Raw genomic sequence first — 23,417 nt, 5'->3', positions numbered from 1 at the left:
TACTGTGAATAGGTGGGCATTGAAATTTCACTAATGTGGAGCTGGTAAAGTGACCAGTGAGGAGGACACTTCTTGCAGTGATGACCAGTTTCTGTGACTGACGAGAAATGTCGAAAGGAGGTGGACAATTTAGTTCAAAGTGATTGGTGAATCATCCAACAACACATCACTATTCAATTAGGCATATCTAAAGATCGAGTAGGCTGTATTATAGAGCAATTGGGTTGCCATAAAATATGTGCATGATGGGTAGCGCGTAAACTCTCTGATGCCTCTCTGCAAGCTGAAGTTTGGGCCTATTCCGCATCCGCCATACTCACCAGATTTGGCTCCATGCGATTTCCACTTCTTCCCTCATCTCAAGGGAGATCTCAAAGGTAATCATTACACCACTGACAATGAGGTGAAGGAAGCTGTGGGTACTTGGATCTGAGAAAGACCACCAGAATTTTTCAGTGATGGAATGAAAATACTTGCACATGTTGGGAAAAGTGTATCAGTCTAAACGGGGACTATATTGAAAATAAATACTGCATTTTGTAGCTGAGGTATTATACTTTTATTCATTTTTTTATTTCATCCAATATCTCTTTTCATTCCCATGCTATGCATATATGTGCAAAATTTATCAGCCGAGCCTTGTAGTTTAATGTAAGTGACACATAATATTTCATTTAAATTTATTGCTGTTCTTAATAATTTTTGTTTCTTTTTTTAACATTTTGTAGTCATTGTATATTTTTTAATTACGATTTTGGCTTTGTTATGGAAGGATCATTTTTACTTTGATCTAAATAATTTATTTTAATATTTAATTTCCAAGTATTCTTTAATATCAAGATTAAGTTTTATGTATTATTACTCGCTGTATAAAACAAATAATTACAAAAATCTTGTGTGAAATGTAGATATAATGTGAAATACTAATCATAAAACATAAAAAATTGTATAATAAAAAAAAATTATTACTGTGATTTTTTAGCATAATTTTAACTCTTGACTATCATATAACTCAATACTTTTGCAATTATCACCATAACAAATGAGTGGCTACATATTTTTCAGTGATGAAGCCCATCATCAGATATATTGTTATAATATTACGACTGTATTTATTGATCATTATACATTTTTATTACATATTTATTATTTTTGTAAGCACTATAATGTTTATCTAGCTGTGGAAAGGGAAAGGAAATATTAAATATATTTATTTAATTATAATTGTCAAATAATTTTAAATTTAATACTTTGTGCATGCAGTACTGTTTTTGTTCATTTTACTTACCTAATTCTCAGAGTATTTGTTTCTGAGACAAATTGCCATTTATCGTTAGGCTGTTTTTCACCACACAATTCTAATGGAGGTCCATCTTCTGTATGCCATAATCGAACAACTGCAGCAGGGCAGCCTCGTCCTAATCAGCACAAAAATATTTGTAGCTTGAGTTATAAACTTACACTTTAATCCTTAATACATTATTCATATAATGATGTGATAATACTCAAGTATTACTTAATTTGATTGATTTGTAGATGTCCTCAATAACATTTAGAAAAGGAATGAGCTGATAAGAGAGAACAATTCTAGAACTATAGAATATCTGTTCTATAAGAAAATTTCTGTCTGGTCCTCTTTGTATATACTTTTTAAATTAACATCATGAGTATGTAACCGATTAGCAAACATAATTAAGTTACAGCAAATGACTTTCATGTCAACAATATTAAAAATATGGCTAGTACTCTGATAGGGTGCAGAGTTCGTGTAAAGTTCAGCTATGTATCCCACTACTATAATACTGATAAAAAAAGCTAGTCAGATATTACTGTTCAACCAAATATATAATTTTCTTTTAAATGTGGTATTATTTTGTTATAGCTTGGGCATAAATTGTTCTACCATATCCATAGATTTTCAAATGATTACTATAATATGTAATAATGTTTAGGATTGGACTTTTTTACTTTCCTCCAAAATAACAACTTTAAAAAAAGTTAGATCAAGTCTCCACGTGGTGCGCCTGGATATATCCAGAACAAGTATTGTCTATTACAAAAGAGATGGTCTTTAATGAGCAGTGTGCCGTTGACAACATGATAGTTATTGCTAATACTTTTCTAAAAACATTCCTCACTAATCCTACCTTAAATTTGTTCATTCACTATCTTCCCTTTTGCTATACAAACACACACACACACACACCCATGTGATGATAAGTCTAAATTCTTAATTTTGTTTTTATTTTAAAAATTATTTATCAAATATCTTTTCTTGTTATAATTTTTTTTTTAAATCAGTTTTATATTAATTTAATTGTAAAATAGTTTTTTTACAAATAAAGGTAAAAAAGAGAAGATGGAGAAGGGGAAGTCAGGAAAAACATTCAAAATATATATTTTTTAGTGTTTTTTGGCTAAAACTTCTGCTAATGTCTCTTCATCATCATCATCACTATCATCCTCTTCTGTGCTGTCACTATCTTCGTCATTAATTTGTATAACAAAATTTTACATTAAGTTTTCAATCAATTCATCATTTTTCCAGTGTTGTCTTTACATATTCTCTACCTTTTCACAGAAAATCTTCTTTCGAAATGGATGAAATTGCTTTACATGTTTAGTTATCAGAGACAACTAAAGATGCTACTATTCAAAATTTACAGCATTAATCTGGCCATAATAATCCCCAGATCCTTTTCCTGCCTGAAAAACAAGTTCTGCTCCAGTTGTGAAGCCACTTTTTGTGCCAGCATGAACAAGTAGTCTGTTTGCAGAACTATGATTTGCAGTTATACCCACAACTTCATTATTTTGCCAGCATTTTTCAAATATAAGGTTGTTGTCCACTCATTTTCGTCAATGTAGACGATAGTTCTTCCAAGTTCTCTTTGACATTTAATGGACTGGAGATACTGAGCACGCCAGTTCACAATATCTGGTCTTTCTATCAAAATCTTTCTCATTTTTTGACACCTGTTCCATTTGAACCACACTTTTTTCAAAATTTTTCTAAGTGCATTCGTACTCCAAGGAAAATTAATTGCCTCACGAATAGCCGATCACAATTTTTATGCTGTAGGAACTACTTTTTTATTTGTGTAGAAATCTACTATTAAATTACAAATTTTGTTTCTATCGAATTCATTGATGGATGACAATGTTCCTTGATGTTTTGATTTCTTTTACCATAGTGTTGTAAGAACACTTTATTCTTTTTCTAAATCTTCCTCCCGTACCTTAGATATGGTCTGCTCATGAACTCTAGTGTATGTCAATGCTCTCAGATTTCTTTTCCGAATGGGATGCTTACTTTCACCCTCACCATACTCCTCATTGTACTTATTTATAACTCTATGAATTACTTTTCAGGCTTAATTATGTACTCTTTGTCCTCATTTCCATTTGGAACTCATTTTTTTTTAAAAAAGCAATACTTAAAATAATTGCTAGTTATGAAAAAATGTATTTTTATAGCTATACCTAATATATTTATACAAACATTAATAAAAATAAACAATAAAACTTTACTATTTAAGAAAAAAATAACATTTTTAAACAATGCTAAGCAGAACTAAATGAATAAGAAAACTGCTGGAGTAAAAATGTCTCAACAGTTAGACGCTTCCTATTGAATGAACGAAGTAATAACATGTATAATAATACGGAAGCTGAAGTAACAAGACACTTGCAACTGCAAATACAATGTTTGTGTTCTAACTAGTAACAGTACCGTTGCTATAGAAACCACACCAAGGACAGTAAATGTCCCTCCATTCCTCTACAGCCAAAACTCGCATTATTGTTTGCAACCGACATTAGGAGAAATTTGTCTAGTAAATGAATTTAAACAAACTTCGCAACTTCATGCATCAATAAGTACCCCCCTATTACCTCACTAGATCATATCTAGAGTTGTAACTCGAGACCTAGTCTCACTGCACATTGACAGTTAACCATGAAAGATTTATTAAGGAATACTCCACTGGCCGATCCAAGCAATACCAGAGTTCAGAGAAGGCAGCATTTGGATATGGTGGGCTGCCACTTAAAAGATAACATGCAATTGGAAGCACTGGAATACCCTCTCACCACACACATGAATTGAAAATTCAAAATCAAACTGAAGCAAATCACCTACATTTTCATACACAATGTAAACTCACTCATGCAGATTGGTAAATGAAAAAATAATGGACAAAAACACTTGTTTCACACTCTCAAGAAAGAAACTCACAACACGAACATTATCAGATAGAGCACAGAGATGAACATATGAAAAAGCAAGGGGAGGCTGCAAGGTCTGAACAGTCCCTTTGAACAGACTTGGCTAATGGACTGACTTAAGCGATCCTATGCGGTCATAAAAAAAAACAAAAAACTTATTAACAGGATAAATACACATTTAACATATAATAGTTTAAATCACAAAGCAAAAGGCGTAAAGATAAAATATCAGTCAGTCATATTTAATGTACTGGTCGTAATAGACTATGGATCATTTCCTGTACTATTGCCCTTTAATGTTGGGTAGTGAATAAATGTTATTTTTAAAGAATGAATGTTATTGGCCATGTTTCATCTACAAGCCTCCCCATAGGATGTATTTGTGATTGAGATTTTTTACATCTGGGCTTCACCTGACCAATGGAGTAGGTCTTTCCCTAGATGGCTGATTCTCTCATATCAGAACTGAAGAAACCATAACTATGCATTCAATGATAAAATACTTCTCAGAGCCAATACTCACAATCCAGTATCACATCTACCAGTATTGAAGACTTGGCTGCATGCATAGAACACCTATTACATGAATTGTGTTGAGGCAAAAATGCAATGTCCTGTGCATTCAAGAAACCCACAGGGACACAAAATAGAGATGCCCAAGAATATCTGAAATGAAACTCATTGCAGAAAGACCACATGTACAATATAGAAGTGCAATCTTTGTAAGTCCCAAAATCCAAGTTAACATGTCTCAGTAACATCATAACAGTGATATGATTCTGTGGAATTCAGCAGATGCATAGTCACCTCATCCTGACCCCGTAGGGGAAGACAACTACGTGTGGCAGTTTTGGTTGCCACACCACCCCCTTCGTACCTAGTCTTTATGAGCTTTACTGGAGGTCATCTTCAGAACCCTGGCAAAGACATCTCTCAGCCTTGTTCTTGCCTCAGTCAGGATGCTACCGATACGAACACCACATGTGATATTCCCATCGGTGTACTTCTAGGAAATGAACTCTGTAAAACAAAAAATGTTGAATCTTTAACAAGACTAAGTGACAAAGGAACTGAAATTAAAAACGCAACTACCTACCTGATAGGTTAGAAGTTGAGTTCAATACGCAACCATAACACAACACAAAATATGAAATAAAAATTAAAAAAACCAAATAAACAAAACACTGCAAAAACATCAAACATTACGTATATCATAAGAACAACAAAATCAAGGTACAGGAAAGACCAGGCAAAACCCTAAATCCCTTAGAAATCCATTCTCTTGCCAGGTAGCAGATGAAATTTTCAGCAATTACCCATTTGGCCTGGTTTTTCCAATCCTCACGAAAATCTAATGTTGACCCGATAATGTCAAGCCGACAAATAGTCTCCGTATGCAAAAGTTTGTATTTTGTGCAATCATAAATTACATGGTATGCATCATCTAGTTGTCCACAATCTGGACACACACCTGAATCCACCAGGCCAAATCGCTGGAGTCTGCCTCTCAGTGTAAATTTCTCATTTACTCCTCTGAATTTCAGCAAGGTACTCATTGTGATTAGGGACTTCAACAGTCTTAGCCATGTATGGGGTTATAGCAATGAGGACAAAAATGGAAAGGCAGTCCTTTCATGTCTGAAACTCATAAACTCTCCCTAATACATTGTAGGTAAGAGTGGGTTACATTGTAGGTTCTTTTAACAGTGGATTATGGAGAAGAGGATATAACTCTGATTTCCTTTTTGTAAGTAAAGCCGTGCCTCATCAGTGTTCAAAATCAGTATGCTTATCTATACCAAACGCCTAGTATAAACCCATAATATGGAACTTCAAAAAGTCAGACAGGACAAAATTCTAGATAGAAGAGAGGATTCAAACTATTACTCCTGATCCTGAGAATTATGGCTCTTCAACTTATATAGTGAAAATCTGCTTATAGACATCAATTTCTAGAGGCCACAGAGCTACCTATCTTCCAGGTATGACTCCAGAAAGATCTGCTTGCTGGATAAATACTACAGACTCCATGAGGAAAAGCCAAAGCCTTTCAGTGAAGAAACTGTCCAAGCAGTCCAGAACATCATCTCTTCTATTTCTGAAAAGAAAGAATAATGGATCAGACTGATGTTCGAATGTGACTTGAGCAAAACACAGCCAGAAAGCTTGGAGGTTACGACTTGAAACAGATCCCCCCAAATAAATATGCATGTCAATGTTAAAGGAGACCAAATTGCACATTAGCTTACAGGTGTGTACTGACAGACCAGTACACACCTGTAAGATAAGAAGAAAGTCGTTTTAGTGCTAACCTGACTTGGCACCCTCTTCCAACCTTTAACCCAGCTTGAACTTGAAAGAGCTCTGAGAAAATGCAAGAATGGTAAAACAGCTGGTCTAGATGACCCACGAGCAATTCAAGAACTTCAGCTCTGATGCAAAACAATGGGTCTTCGAATTGATGAATAGCTGTATCCAGACACTTAAATTTATGAAAATATGGAGGAATAATCATAGCTATCCACAAACTTGGCAAACATTGTAATGACCTTAATAGCTCTTGATATAGCTAATTTCACTGCTATGCCGTTTCTGTAAGGTCCTTGAAAGACTCATCCTCCAGAGAATGATATATAAAATCGAGCTGTGTCTCATCCCTTCTTACCCTTCTCACGGAAGGAAAGAGTTGTACATTGCAGGTTTTAAAATTAACTCAGCACATTAATGATAGTTTCTAAAAGCGGCAGATAACAGGGGCTGTATTCATAAATCTCATGGGAGCCTATGATACTGTCAATCACAAACTCTGTAAGATTTAGAGATAGAGAGTTTCTCACAGGTTTCACTGTGGGTTCTGCTGCATGGACTGTGGCAATACGCAGACTACAGTCCATTTTCTTCAATGTCATCTTTGCCCAGCCAAATACACATAGAAGGAACTGCTTGAGGCCACAAAGAACGCAATTGAGGTTGCTAATTTTTGGCGCACTACTGTTTAAGTGGCTTGTGAACTGTGATATGCATATATCTGCATTATTACTTGCTTTCATGTTCTTAAATTTTTAATCCGTAATGTAACATTTTTTTTCAGTTTAATTTTGTTTGATTTAATCCTTCCAATGATATTTTTTGATTTAGTTTAAAACTGTGCTTCTGATATGTTAATAAATTAATCAGTAGTAGCAATACTACTGATGAAAAGAGTTAGAAAACAGCTCTGAAAAGATCTGTTGAATACTTGAAATGAAAAATACTTTAATAATAAAAAAACATAAAAAGTTATTAATGACTCACTTTCAAAATTATGTGAAAATTATTCTTCCAGTAAGTTATTTTGAAGCTAATAATACAGCTACTACTTCAGTGGAGTTTCTAGTGATATTATTTATGGCATATTTCTTAGATAAGAAAATCTTTTCAAGCATTTAATCAGATGTGTTTCATAAGTTTGTTTATTATTTGTGTCAGATTTATTGGGTTTGTAAATTTAATTTTGTTCAAGTGTTTGGTATCTTATTTTTATGAACTGTGTGTAAAATTTGCATGTCTGAATGTGTCCTTTTTTTGAGGTTACTTCTAAAAAGTGGTTCTGCTGTGTTTTGTAATTACGGTGAATGCATGACTAGTCTCTTGTTGAGTAACATAATTCTGTAGTTTAAGTTAAGTTGTATACTCCTGGGTTACATATTTTTCATGTGTGTTTTTTTAGTGTTCCCTAAGATTTGTGTATTTTGTTTGTTGTTTGAAACAAATATAGTTTAATACATCTTTGATTGATTGCTGTATGATTACCATTATTTATTTTTTCTTGGGTTTTTTACAATGAGAAGTTGTATAGAATATTTTATTTTAATTTCATTTTGTGTTCTTTATGTATGAGCTGTTTACAAACTGTGTTCTTGAATATTTTATGTAGTATGTTATCAACAAATATAAATGTGAGTAGCAACCACCCATATAAAATGTTTTAGTACAAGTTCTTTGTACAGTGACCAGCTGAAAGGAATGTGTTAGCTAGTGTAATGATTGTAGGAACACAGTTTGAAGGTTATGCAATGTAAGATGATTACATCTTATTACACTGCGAACAAAGATGAACAAATGTGTCATTTTCAGTGGGTTTTCTGAATATTTTAAAAGTAATTTGCAAAGTAGCAAATTACTTTTAAATTAATTTTAATTGGCCTGTAATCTGTTAATTCAAGTAAAGTTTGTAACATTACCATATGTAATCTTTGCTCAGATTATGTTGGTCATCAGCATAGTAATGCCAGTAAAATACTTTATTTTTTGTTACTCTTTCCATAATATCAGTGTTTTTGTTTTGAAGCGTTATAAAAATAAATCAGTTAAGAGATTAGAAAGTTGTGAACCTAATGGTAGGTATGATTGAGTGTAATATTTGTAATATGAAAAGTATTTTTGCTTCATTGTAGTTTGCCTTAAGGTTATGATTTCATTTCTGTTTGTGTTCTATTGGTGTGTTGCTTTTTAGTCATTTCTATTATTTTTAGTATTTTGATCATTTCTTGCACAGGTATGTTAGCATAGAAATAGGCTCTATTGAAAAATTGAAATCTGCATTTGCCAGCATTGTACACATCCTAAATTTTGTTGATTAGCATGAATTCTTTTTAATGATAAAAGTTAAGTTAAGTTAAGATTATAATCTGCATGTAGATAATAGGTGTTTATGTCATTTGTTTGAAGAACTGTTTTTTTTTTTATTATTAGTTATGTTTTATGCTATTATTTTTATATTAATTTTATATTATAAAATATTAATTTTATATTATATTATAAATGTATTATAAAATTTTATATAGTTTTATATTAATTTTAAATTTTTGGCTTAATTATGTTATTTTTGTTAGTATATTCATGTTTGCTTAGGCAGTGTCCAATTATGTAGATCTGTTGTAGAGTTTCCTTTGCCAGCTTTCATATAGGATAGATTATGGGTATATTATATGTATTATTAATTTTTAATTAATTACATTCATGAAATTGAGTATATTGTTTAACGATTGTAAATTTAGCTCTGAACCATACAGATATTTTCTTGTGTAGGAATTATTTATTTTTCATTTTGACCTGTATTATTTTCCGAGTCAAAGACAAATTTTGCGTGTATTTCATTTAATAGGTCTTGTTGGATGTTTGCAAAATGTTTTTATTTTGTAAATTTTATGTTTGTTGATTCACTGTACACGGAAAAATATGTGAATAATTTTTAATGTGTTTGTGAGTTTTAAGAATACTGACTATCTCAAATCAGCTCATAAATCATACTTTTTTATACTTATACTTATTCTATAACTAGTAATATATTTTAAAGTTCACAAACCTGTAGGTTCACCTTCAACAGCAAAATGTTCAAAGTTGAGCAGAATTTTGTGGTTAGGTCGAACATTGACATACCAGTTACATGTTTTACTGGCCATGCCTCTTGACGGACCCTCATAATTGAGCGGGAAGTTGGGGCTGGTTATCACACCATAATCACTACTGCTTACATTGCTTCCACAGTCTAAAAAAAATTTAAGTAAATAAATAAATAATATAATGATAAGCAAAGTAGAGTGTTTGTGTGTTAAATCTTTAATATGCCTCCGTGGCACAAGTGGTAGCATCTTGGCCTTTCATCTGGAGGTCCCGAGTTCAAATCCTGATCAGGCATGTCATTTTCACACACACTACAAATCATTCATCTCATCCTCTGAAGCAATACCTAATGGTGGTATTGCTTCTGGGGGTTAAACAAACAGAAAAAAAATCTTCAATATGTCTTAATGTTTATCAGGGGAATTTTATTAGACTGTGGTTTATCAACTTTAGAAGCATTTTCAAACAGCAGATATTCTATTTCTATTTATTACCACTGTGAAAATTATGCTTTATGACTAGGGTGGCTGTAAAACATTGTTAATGATTTGCTTCTAATTAATGACACTGTCTCAAGACTGGTTGTTCTGAAACAAAAAAAGACTAACAAGAAAATAGTAATTGGGTTATAGACTGTTATGATATCATATATTTTGCATAAAAAAAAAAATAATTTTTAATGCTTTGACTAAAAACTGTAATAAAACATTTAAAGTAATCTAAAAATTATTTTTATGTGTTGCTACAGCACATTATTGTTGAATACAAACAATGGATCAAATTATTTGAATAAAACATTTTATGCAAATGAAGTAACTTGATTTGTTCTTTTATATAAACAAATTCTTTCATTAAAAATTCTTTTTTCTATATTGTCAGCGACCTACAAATAAAATTGTTCCATTTTTTGTTAACAACCATGTTAAACCAGTTTCCACATGAAAGTCACAATGTTGATCTGATCATTCATTTACAATATCTGTTTCTGGGATCCTCCTGTAACTTAGTATCACAAGCAACATTAATATTAAAGTTTTATCAGATATTTGAAGCTTACACAGGAAGCCTGAAAATTTGAGTAAATTGGTATGCAAGGAAAAAAGTTTAAAAAGCCTAATTAGAAAGACAATTTAAAAAAAAAATGTGTAGGCCTAATTGTACTGAAAATATTGTACTTAAATTTACATCTTTTTAGCACCTGGTGGTAATTTTCACAAAAAATGCCAAAAAACTTCCATTCAAGTTGTTCACATTATCAGGTGCTATTTTATTAATATTTTAAAGAAGTTAATTTTATTGAAGTATCTGTTTCATACTATCAACAAAAAAAAAATGATTGAATTATATTTAAAAGGAATGCTTCATAAGTATGTAAAATCTCTCATTCTGTGTTGTCATTCTTTTTAAAAATATGATATTTTTTCCTGTTTAGAGTGCTTGTAAAGTTATCATTCAAATGTGTTGAGTCTATGGATTATTTGTGACTTCAGAATGTAAAAAAGCAACAGAATAACTTTCAGTTCTGGAAATTTTGCGTGTTTGCTGGTTGGTGAATATTAGCATACACCAGCAATATGTTATTTAGTAATGTGTTTAGTAATGTTATTTAATAATGTGTTTAGTAATATTATTTAATAATGTGTTTAGTAATATGTTATTTCTGTTACTAATTTTGTTCTGACACGCTGTCTAGCATACTACTTATTTATTTTATGCAGCGAGCAAAACGTTGTTTGAGTAAGCTGTTAATGTGGATGAATAGCCATTAGTATTAGGAAGGCATTTTTCTTTAAAAGTACCCAAATTAGTTTTTTAAAGAAATTTTAAATATATGAATGAACTAATAATACTGAGTTACTAAATTGCTTTTAGTGGTAATTCTTTATCAATGATAAATTGTTTTGATAATTCTACTAAGACATCTATGCACAATTTTGTGATCTATAGAATTATTCTGCCAGCTTTCGAGATATTATGTTTCTATCTACTCGTGCTTCTTTCTTTTGTATGGAATAGATAAACTCCCATGTGGAGTTTTCTGTACAATGAAAATTTAACTCCAATTTAATTTTTTCTAAGATTATAAATTTTTCATATTTTGTTGAAGGTTCTGGCTTTATGTTCTAAAATGTTTAAGAATTCTGATAAATTTATTGAAATTCTTGACAGTTTAAAATGTTTTTTTTTGAAATCTTAATAAAAATGTGATAAATAGAATGGATAATCTTTATGTTCATTTAGCAATTTCTCATCACTGTAGAAGTACTATCCCTGCCTCATAAACTGAATTGTAAGAATACTGCTTGCTGAGTACGTGGTACTAACACTTGAAACTAGATGAAACTTCTGATTTGTAATAATTTATCTTCATGTTACATGAATGAATACGTCCTTGTTGTGGATAATATTATTAGCATCAAAACAGAGTTCAAATAAATTGTTAACATAAAATATGACATTAGTTAAAATCTCTAGTTACTTTTTTCAACAACTGTATACAGCATTTCCATGAAAGTTTTCCATCACAAACATGAACAAAATTTAAGGAAGATTTATTAAGTTTCAACTACATTACAGGTGCATTCTAGGTGACAATGAAAATATTAGTAAATTGTCTCTTTGTAGGAAAAAGTCCCTTTTTTGTATGATTCCATGAGATATAAGATCAGAGCAAATTCAAAAGGGTATAAGGACAACCAATACCAAATTACAAGAGCATGGCAGGTAGGAATATTAAATGTAATAATACCAGGTGTGTGAGATCTCAAATGATCAGGACAGCTGTTTATTGGTGAAGAAATTGTTAAAGCTATCCAGGAAGTGTTCTGACAAAGCCTGTCTGAGTTAATTAAGTGGGTTTTATAACACCTTGGAATTCCCCATTTCACAATGCATACATTTTTACACAAATGATTTCAGTTAAGCAACTACAAACAGTAAGCATCCAACCCTTGAAGATGTAAGACCTTCCATCTATACTGCGTTTGTGACAATTTTCATCAAATAATAATGATTATTTACAGTGTGTATGTTGTTCAAGTGTGACTAATTTCCATAAATTTGGAAATGAGTATGAGATTGAAAATCTTCATGTCACTGAAGAAGAAAAGGACAACCCTAAAGTTGATGTTCACACTGGCTCTGGGTCCTTCTTTTTATTTGGCTCTCAAATACACCTAGGATGTACTTAGACAAATTGGAGGTTGCAGCTTTTTGAGCACCTCAAATAATGAGACAATGGGTAATTTTCAAGGTAAATTATCCATGTTACAGATAGTTTTACCATATTGGATAGTTTAAGATATTTCAGTGTCAGTCTCTCAATTGGTGTGACTGACTGTTATTCCAGCCACTCTTCTGCATACTAGTGTTAAGAGTACAATTCATATTTTAAAATTCATACACTCATGTCTACATAATGGGAATGTGTATAAATCATTGAATAACTTACCTCCAAATATAGATTTAGCCACATCAAAGGTGTATCTAGCTTTGAATCCACTGAACACACCTTCTTGGTCTGAATGAAGGATTACTCTAATGCCAATTGCCCCACGATTGGAGTCTAATGGGCCTGGTGCTGTCATACCACAATATCGACCAATAAGTTTTTCTGTTCCATCTTTATACAAATTATACATCTCAAGCCAGTCTTCTTGGCATATTGATAATCTGAAATATTGTTTCACATAAAATTATTATTATGGGACATAAATATTAATAAATAATTAGATTGTTTTCATGGCAAATACTAGTTCACACTACTTCAAAGTTATAGCAATTGTAGAAAAACCTTACTATTAAGTAGTTATAACATATGTCAATTAAGAACAGAAAATGAGTGCTCTGAAGAGATCATTTCAAAATGTAAGGTAGGAAGTTCAAAAATTGTTTTGGTTATTTAATACAGTCTGCACTATACCATATAATACGACTATCTGAAATTGTTTTTACATATTAACATTTTCTTTTGTTGGCTACTGCATAATTAAACTTCTAAAATGATAATTGCCATGTAAGGGAGAAGGTTCTAAACTACCCATTTTATTTGTGTTAAACATGATTTCATCATAGCAAAGTGGTATGAAAAATAGAAAAGAAGCTTAAATTAACAGAACAGTACAGTTCAGAATATTGTGTACCAGCTAGATAAAGTAATAGATTCTGTTGTCTGATTGTAAAATTACTATTCTTGCCATAACTACAATTTGTTTTATGAAATTTCTTTCTCTTCCTAAGTATCCTTAAAAATTTATGCTGTGTTAAAATATTGATGAATAACTTCACCACCTTTTGACAGTAAATGTTTTTTTTTTGTGTTTGTTTGTTTTAATGCATCTTAGTAACAAATTGTAAGGATCAAATGATTACTTATTTACTGTAGGGTAGGTTACTAAAGAGACTGTTATCCATTAATTTAGATTATTAGGAATTAATTTGGGAATTAATAAATAGTAAGATAATTTGTAAACCTTTGTTTCAAATTAGAATCAATTCATTTTAATGCAAATAATTAATTGCACTAATAGACAAAAAAATTTAATGTTTCTCTAAGTGTGATACCATTTCTTGAATTGCTTTTTTGCATACATTATAGATCTGTAAATACAATTATTCTATCACCCTTAATTTTAAATAAATTATGCTTCAAAAAAAAAATTAAGAGGAAATATAATTAAAATCTGTAAAATTTATAATTTTCCATGGCCATACGTGTGTTTACAATGATGCTTTACTTTTATAAATAGCCTCAGGCAGATTCCAAATTAATGTCCATACTAATGGCTAGCATGTTAGTATTCCATTTCCCTTTACAGTGGCTTTCGATCACTGAAATTTCTTGGTGGAAACCTTCACCGTGTTATGTCTCTGAGGTTGTCCGGGAAAAAATCCAGATGTGAGTGGAGGAAATGTATGTTCAAAGACATGTTACATCCCATAGCTCTGTATGAAGTAAGAAGTTGATTAACAATATCATGGTAATTGTTGGACTTTTGTTTGCCGAGAAAGTTTTTGCAAACGTCTTTAAATGAAGCCCAAGCTACACTTCCTACATTATTTAACATTGAGTTAAATACATCATCTTTGACCAACTCTCTTATTTGAGGACCAACAAATATTTCTTCTTTAATTTTTCCTTCACTTACATTTGGAAATTTCTGCCTGATGTACAAAAATCAGAAACTATCCTTTTTCATTGCTTTTACAAAATTTTTCATTAGTCCTAGTTTGATATGGAGAAGGGGTAAAAATATTTCTTTGGGTTCAACTAAGGGTTCATGAATAATACTTTTACCCATTTGGAAAATTACCATTATCTTGTTTCTTCCACTCTTTGGTAACATAATGATTATCCCTAGCTCGGCTGTCCCATTCGCAAAGAAAACACATATACTTAGTGCATCCAGCTTAGAGCATCCAGCCTAACTGGATGCCTAACAAAAGAGTTATAACTTTCAAATCACCAAATATGTTCCAGCTATGTTTTTATAATTTGTTTTTTCAAGAACGTCTTTTATCACATCGTATGTCTCTTTCAAAGTAATACTGTAAGCGATTGGTATTGAAGGATATTTGTTACCGTTGTGTAGTAGAACCACTTTTAAACTATACTTGGACGAACCTATGAAAAGTTGCCAGTTCTCAGGTTTATGAACATGTCCTTAGTGTAACATAAGCTCATCAGTATTTTTGCAATATACCAAATTATTTTCATCAATAAAGTACTGAGAAAGTTCTTTTTGTCGGCTTCGAAAGCCTGTAATTTTTGAATTTTTTTTTAGTAAATTTCAACCTTACAGTCTTGATCCTAACAGTTCAGCTTGATTTTTTGACACATTTAAATCCCTAACCAAATCATTTAATTCATCTTGTGATATAAGATGTGGCTTATTGGAAGATAATTCAGTTCTAAATTAATAAATACTAAATGCCTTTCTATGATTCATGCAAGCATTTTCAACCATTTGCATCAAACAAAAAACATTATCTATGCAAGATCTAGCAATATGAAAACCATTTTGCCCTTCTAAATCAATGAAATCATTCTTAACCACTTCATAATTTTTCATGGCATTTTATAATTTTCCCATAAATTCTGGCCAATGAGTTCATGACACTAATCTGTTTGTGACATTAATTTCTGATCTTCTTTCTGGTATTTATTATAAGGTTATTATTATTATTACTCTTGGTTCTGAAAACTGAAATTGACTGATACTAAAATAGTGGATTAAAATATATTGAACACATTTAAACTTGTTTTTTCTACAATGCAAATGCAACAATTATCCACTTTCTACTCAGCCTAAACTTAATTCAAATTGCCAGACTGACATAATACATTATTGTACCTGATGTAATAACATTATAAATGATTACTTCATAAGAATAAATGACACAAATGTATTGTAGGATTGCATATGCGAAAAGAAAATATCATTCAGGTTGAATGTGAGGAGGTGTTCTAAGTGGGTTTGCTGGTGTAAAATTTTCTGGGTCTACGGTTAGGAATGGATTTATGTTAATTATTATTATAAAAATAATTATTGTTATTACTATTCCTAAAATATCTTTAGTTGTGAAATAAGGGTGGAATGGAATTTTATCAATGTTGTTTTTTATACCAAGTGGGTTAGAGGATCCGGATTCGTGTAGGAATATTAGGTGTATAATTACTATTATTGATAAGATGAAGGGTATAATGAAGTGAAAAGTAAAAAATCGGTTTAGTGTAGGGTTATCTACAGCAAATCCCCCCCATACTCATTGGACTACTATTTCTCCTATATAAGGAATAGCTGAAATTAAGTTTCAAGAACGTACATGTTTAAAAGGTGTAACTAATAAAAATAAAGCAAAAGATCATTAAAAATATAAACAATCAACACATCTCATGAAGTCCATTAAACAACTTGAAAACAAGCCACACACTGATTAGTATTCAACACTAATTCATTCGACTATTTAGCTTTGAATAAAACTAAATAAAATGCTCTCTCTCTAATTTGTAATTATTTTTATATTCGTAATCTACTTTGTGATACTCTTGTAAGTTATGCATGCAATTATTACTACACTGAATATATGTAAAAACAACAGACAACCACAACTGCACATCACAATAGTGAATTCTAATGTTCAAAATAATGTTAAATGTTATTATTAGATGTTAACAAATTAGTATAAGGTTAATATAAAAGTCAAATTAATATATTTATTTTAAATATTTTAATTATTAATCAATAATATCCATACCCATAGGATCCATATGTAGTATTTGCACTATCCGCTCGTACTTTGAAGTGATCAAACACTATGGTGACTTGATCATTCGGTGTTGCTATAAATGTATATGAGCAATTTGTTTGACTAGGATAATTGGAAGGGTACCTAGGAGAATTGAATTCTCCTTTTTTTCTACTTGAACTCCTGTATGTAAATGTACAGCTGCCATCTGGAGCAGCAGTTCCAGGAATTCTATATTCTGAAAAATGAAAATTTCTGATTAACTTAAAGTTTTACAAAATAAAAATTATGTTATAAATAAATCATTATATCAAACTTTGAATAGTATGACTTATTTCAATCTACATAAATCAATGACTGTAAACAATTACAACATCCTTAATTAGTTACTTCTTAAATGGTCAAGACTGAGAACAGAGGATTTTAAAATTATAATATTATAGTGTATATAAATTTCAGGTAATGTTTGCAGAAAAAAGTGTACATAGATATGTTAGTGTGAATTATGAAGTTAGATTTTAGCGTTTGAAAGAGCTTGTTTCTTTAATAAGAAAGATAATATTATCTTACTCCATAGCTAACCATAAAATAATATTCTGATATTATAATATAGTAATTCTTTGGTCTGCATGGTCTCTATTTATACAGACTCATTTTTACTTGGTTTGTTTGATTAATCTGTTGATGCCTGATGATGAAGTTTAAGATTAGAAAATGATTTTTTTTTAAGAATAACTGCCTACTTCCTGATTTGTTAAATATTTTGACAAAGGTAGGTTTCCCAGCAAGTGCTGTTACAAGTTTTAAAAACATTTCTTTAAGCAGAGAGTATTTGCAGAAAACCTCCACAGAATATATTCTATATTATATTTAAACGTTCTTGTTATATGAATCATTATAAACTAAGAACAGAAAAAATTATAATATTGCTGATAGAATTCAAAATATAAAAAAAATAGAAGGATTTGATGGACACATTGATAAATAATAAATAAAAAAAAGTATGGTTAGATTGTGTTTCTAGTAACACAGGAAGTAAAAATATTGCGGCTAAAATGATGGGAATTAGAAAATTAAGAATTCATAAATTCATTAATTACTTCTGAAACAGAACTACTTCTAGAATTGCATAATAATCATCACTAACCATACAAGTTCTTGTAAAATATAGGAGGACAACAACCTTGAAATAAATCAAGGTAGTTGGAAAGATGAACCATTTTAATTATTCACTACTAAAAATATAAAAAAAAACCCATTACTATAGTATCTTGATTTCATAGATCTTGATAATAATATAAATGACTTATTTTTAGAGAAATAAAAGTACTGTTACAAGTGCCATACAAACTTATTTAAAATTACTGAGCATCTTGAAAAATTATTTAATTTCATATAGTGATCAAATTGATTTCATCTCCAAGAAGATCAAACCGTACTGTATTACTGCAAAGCAAAACAGTTAATGAAATGCTATATTTATAAAATATTTGTTATACCTTATACCTCATAATAAACCTGCTAATATATACCTGTTTTGTGCCATACAAACTTATTTTGTAAGAACAAAAGTTACTTTAAGCTGGGATTTTAGAATAAGAATAAAAAATAAATAAATAAAAATAATTTTTATTGTTATGAGAAATCTGAATAGATAGCATGGATTTAGTCTAAACACATCTAAACCATTTAAATTCTATATATATTACAAAAAAACATCATAAACTTGCGATCCATAACATACTACTTATTTACTTATAATTTTATGTTAAAAATATTTTTAAACAATTAAATTTTATTAAAAGTCTTTAAATTAGATTTAATTAATTCTACTTTAAAATCGTATGTAACAAAAGTTTAAAACTTTTATTTAAATTAATTTAAAAAAAATATTATAACAAAACAAGAGATAAAAAATATATAAAAAAATTGTTTAAAATTATAACGATTTATCACAATTAAAATCAATTAAGTTAAAGTTAAAATGTAAAAATTAAATAGAAAGATAATATAATAAAATTAAAAGAAAGATAAAAATTAAAACTTTTAAAATAAAAACTTAAGCAAAGAAAAATCATGAGCCAGCCATTTCTCTGAATTTAGTAACCATATTGAATGATCAATTGAGTAACTGATAATAGTAGTGAGTAATTGATCTTTCAATATGGTTAGCAGAGTAAATTTAGTGAAGTGGCTAGCACACGATTTTTCTTTGCTTAAGTTTTTGTTGTTATTTTAAAAGTTTTAATTTTTATATTTGTTTTAATTATATTTTTACATTTTAATTTTAACTTTAGTTGATTTCAATTGCTTAATCTTTATAATTTTAAACAATTTTTTATATATTTTTTATATTTTATGTATTTTATCTTTTGTTTTGATTATAATTTTAAAAAAATGTTTAATTCAAATAAAAGTTTTAAAATTTGTTTACATAAGATTTTAAAGTATGATAAGTTAAATTTAAAGGTTTTAATAAAATTTAATTGGTTTAAAATATTTTTAACATAAAATTATAAGTGAATAAGTGGTATGTTATCATGGATTGCAAGTTTATGATGTTTTTTTGTAATATATATAAATGTATGTAGCTGATGACGTGAATAAAGCTCGCGAAAGCACTTATGTTTGTGTAATGAAATAAGGTAAGTCATCCTATTTCAATTATTCTGTACTTAGGGCTGATTTATTAAATATAAATTAATATATGTATTTATACAATATAATATTCTTTCGGCCTTCGCAAAGCACAGAATTAGAGAAACACTCATACTTTTAATTTTTTACTTAATCAAAACGCTTTCGGGCCTAAGCCCATTCTCAGTGATATCTTTTATAAATTCCTAAACTTTTTACAATTTATACAATAACTCTATTAGCTTTTTACATTTTGTAAAAATTGTTATTTTAAAATTAAAACAAATAAAAAAAATTAAAAACAAAATAAAAATATAATTTAAATGTAATTCTAAAATAAATTTAAAACAAATATTTGTTCGTGTTTACCAACTTAAATGATTTTAATAAGAATGTCCCCATCAAATTCCGTTTTCAGATTTATAAGACTGAATTCACGTTTATGTATATATATATAAACGTAAATATATAAACCCTCGTCAAGTCAATTATTATCTGCAATTTAGTGATGTTTTTGTTTATGTTCGCAGTACTGTCGTGTTGCGTAGATGACGCATGCGTGGCCAGGGTAGTTCCATTATTGCTGCCATGCCGTTAATCATGGCTGCTCCACTTTCTGTTTGCACTAAATAAGAGCAACGTTCAATGATCCGATTTTTGTGGTCGAAAGGTGTATCAGGGGCTGAAATTCATCGAAGAATTTTGGTACAGTACGGGTACAGTGTGTTGCCGCAACAGAGTGTCTACGAATGAATTGAAAAATTAAAAAATGGTCGCACAAGTGTTACGCACGACGAAGGAGCCGGACAACCGTTTACCGCCACAAATGAGGAAAACATTGAGCATGCACGTGACAGATTTTCTTAGACAGATGAGTAACTATTGATGAAGTGGCACATCGTGTGCAAATTAGTCACGGTTCTGCCTACGAAATCATCCATAACAGACTTGAGTTTCATAAAGTCTTTGCAAGATGGGTTCCAAAACAACTCACACAGTTGTATAAACAAACACGCTAGGACATCTGCCAAAAAACATTTGGATCGCTATGGTAACGAACAGGACATCTTAGACAGAATCATCACTGGTGTCGAAACATGGATCCATCATTACAAGCCGGAGAGTAAACGGCAGAGTATGGAATGGAAACATCCAAATTCGTCTTGCAAAAAAAAGTTCCAAGACTCAACCATCCGCAGGAAAACTGATGCTTACGGTGTTTTGGGACTCACAAGGTTCAGTACTGGAACATTATGAGGAAAGGGGCACGACAATAAACAGTGCGCGTTACAGTGAGATGCTTACTGCCAAGCTGAAGCCTGCAATTCAAAGCAAACGCCGAGGACTGCTGTCGAAAGGTGTTGTGTTGTTGCACGACGTCCACACTGCTGAAACGCTCCAAAAACTCAACTTTGAAGTACTGGCTCATCCTCCATATAGTCCTGATCTTGCCCCTTCTGACTACCACTTGTTTGGTCCACTCAGAGGCATTAAGGGGCTGTCGATTTACCTCGGATGAAACAGTGAAAGAAGCGGTGCATTCCTGGCTCGCAGCTCAACCGAAAACCTTCTTTTATGAGGGCATCAGGAAGCTTGTGCAATGATGGACCAAGTATGTTGAAATGCAAGGGGACTATGTTGAAAAACGATGTACATGTAAGTTTCCTATTTGTATTGCAATAAAATTTAAAACTACATTTTGGATAATAATTGTCTTACCCTCGTGTATATATATATATATACTTTTTCTAAAATTTAAAATTTTTTATTACTATATTCTCTTCAATATTTACTTTTTCGACTATTTCCAAATTATTTTGTAAACTAGTTATATTATGATTATTATTTATCAAGTTTTTATGAGTTATTGTATAAATTGTAAACAGTTTAAGAATTTATAAAAGATATCATTGAGGATGGGCTTAGGCCTGAAAGGATTTTGAGAAGTAAAAAATTAAAGGTAAGAGTGTTTCTTTACAGAAGTTTCAAATTTCTTTTAAACAGAAGTTTACAAAAATTAATGATATAAAAATTAAAGAAGGAATATTTGTGGGTCCACAAATACAATCACTAATGCATGGTGAAAAGTTTGAGGAACTACTGAATCCACTGGAGAAAGCAGCTTGGCAAGCATTCAAAAATGTTACTCAGAGTTTTTTGGGAAATTGAAAAGCAGAAAATTACTTTGATATTGTCAACAATCTTATAACATCTTATAAAAATTTGGGTTGTAATATGTCCTTAAAAGTACACTTCCTGCATTTGCACCTACATTTCTTGCACCTACATTTCCTGGAAAATCTTGGCGCATGAGTGATGAGCATGGGGAACACTTTCATCAGGAGATTTCATCTATGGAAAAGAGGTATAAAGGCAAGTGGAATCCTAATATGCTGGTCGATTATTGTTGGACCATCAAGAGGGATGCTTCACAGGCAAAACATAGAAGAAAATCGTCATTTCTTACTTTCTAGGTTAATTAAATGGTCTGACTATTTTGTAGTTAAGAATGCATAAAGTATTAAAATGTTTGAAATAATAATAAATGCCTGTCTCTCGGAAACTTTGTATGATGGCAAGAAGCTGATATCATATTTGAATTCAGGAAAAAAAATACTATCAGGATCACATATGTCTCTCCGACACAAAAAAAAAAAAATTTTTTTTGTACCCCACTGTAATTTGTCAATGGCATCACGATAATTCCGGCCATTGAATACATCTTCTCAGCAATAGTGTACCCACAAACAACATACTTTAAAGAAATCCTAATCCATCTATTCTAGGTACAAGATTATACAAGAATATTTATATATTTACGTACTTAATAAAAAGTTGATGTGACTGTGAGCATTATTTGTTACTTATTATTATACATTGTTATTGTTATTATTATTAATTATCATTATTAATTTGTGAACACTATTGTATAATTGTATATTGATATTAAATGGAAAATAGATGTATTGTGTATATATTTGTATTATATAACAGTACATTCAATTAAATTAATAATCATAAATAACTTAAACATTAGAATAAAATACTTCCCTTTATTGAAAGGAAAGTATTTTAAATACTTTTATTTATTTATTTATTTTGCCATAAATAAATGGTGAACCCATAAGTAACAAAGAAAATATAATCTAAAAATAATTCATAATATAAATATTAACTTATAATTAATTCATAAGAATAAATAAATAATTTTTTTTTTTTATAACAAAGATTGATTCTAAATCTTAATATTTTTATTTTCTTTACTTATTCTTTTTCTAACACTCCCAAATTTCAAAACATATTTTACAAAATCATAATCAGTATATTGAAGATGTGAATATAGCATTAGAAAGCAGCCTCTACACATCTTAGTCAACTAACTCATTTGTACCTGTTTCAAAAGTGTACTTTGCTTTAAAGCCTCGCCCTTGAAGTTCTCCACTGCTGAACACCATAACTAACCGCGGGCCATCAGATATAACTTGTTTTGGTCGACTCTCTTCCCCACATAACTCATGATCAAATTTATCATAAGAATCTGTTGCTTCTTGACCCTTTAAATACAATTTGAGGTAGCCATCACTGCAACTAGCAATCAGAACAGAAACACCAGGTATTAAATTGAAAGCTTTATGTCATTAATTTCTTTTAGGTGATTCTAACTGTCCAGTTTTTTCTAATATTGTGCACTATATGTTTACCTGAATCAAATATTTGATATATGGAGTTGAATAAAGTTGAATCCCTTTATAAGAATATCCCCTTTATAAGAGAACATTTTTTTGGAAATAAAATTAACTTACTGGCCTATTAGTGGAATAAGTGCAAGAACATCTCTGAAAAAGTATTTTATTCCACTTTTTTATAATAAATTACTTATATTCTTTGGGAAAACAAATGAAAAAAGAATATTTTACTTT

The 23,417-nt window shown here is 30.4% G+C and overlaps 1 protein-coding gene across 4 annotated transcripts in view; it reads right to left on the bottom strand.

Moving 5' to 3' along the window:
• LOC142328178 (CUB domain-containing protein 2) overlaps nucleotides 1–23,417 on the bottom strand; it is a 376,385-nt gene that overhangs the window by 15,970 nt on the left and 336,998 nt on the right. For all 4 annotated transcript variants that reach the window (XM_075371737.1, XM_075371745.1, XM_075371754.1 and 1 more), the window contains 5 exons: nucleotides 22,889–23,085; nucleotides 16,870–17,098; nucleotides 13,064–13,284; nucleotides 9,575–9,757; nucleotides 1,289–1,418 (listed from right to left, as the gene is read on the bottom strand). In XM_075371737.1, the coding sequence (XP_075227852.1) occupies nucleotides 1,289–1,418; nucleotides 9,575–9,757; nucleotides 13,064–13,284; nucleotides 16,870–17,098; nucleotides 22,889–23,085 (960 nt within the window). The remainder of the gene's footprint in view (nucleotides 1–1,288; nucleotides 1,419–9,574; nucleotides 9,758–13,063; nucleotides 13,285–16,869; nucleotides 17,099–22,888; nucleotides 23,086–23,417) is intronic.

This window comes from Lycorma delicatula, chromosome 1 (genome assembly GCF_047948215.1).
Source record: "Lycorma delicatula isolate Av1 chromosome 1, ASM4794821v1, whole genome shotgun sequence".
Taxonomy (NCBI): domain Eukaryota; kingdom Metazoa; phylum Arthropoda; class Insecta; order Hemiptera; family Fulgoridae; genus Lycorma; species Lycorma delicatula.
Note: the sequence above shows the minus strand (reverse complement) of the source record. Positions and strands in the feature narration are given on the sequence as shown.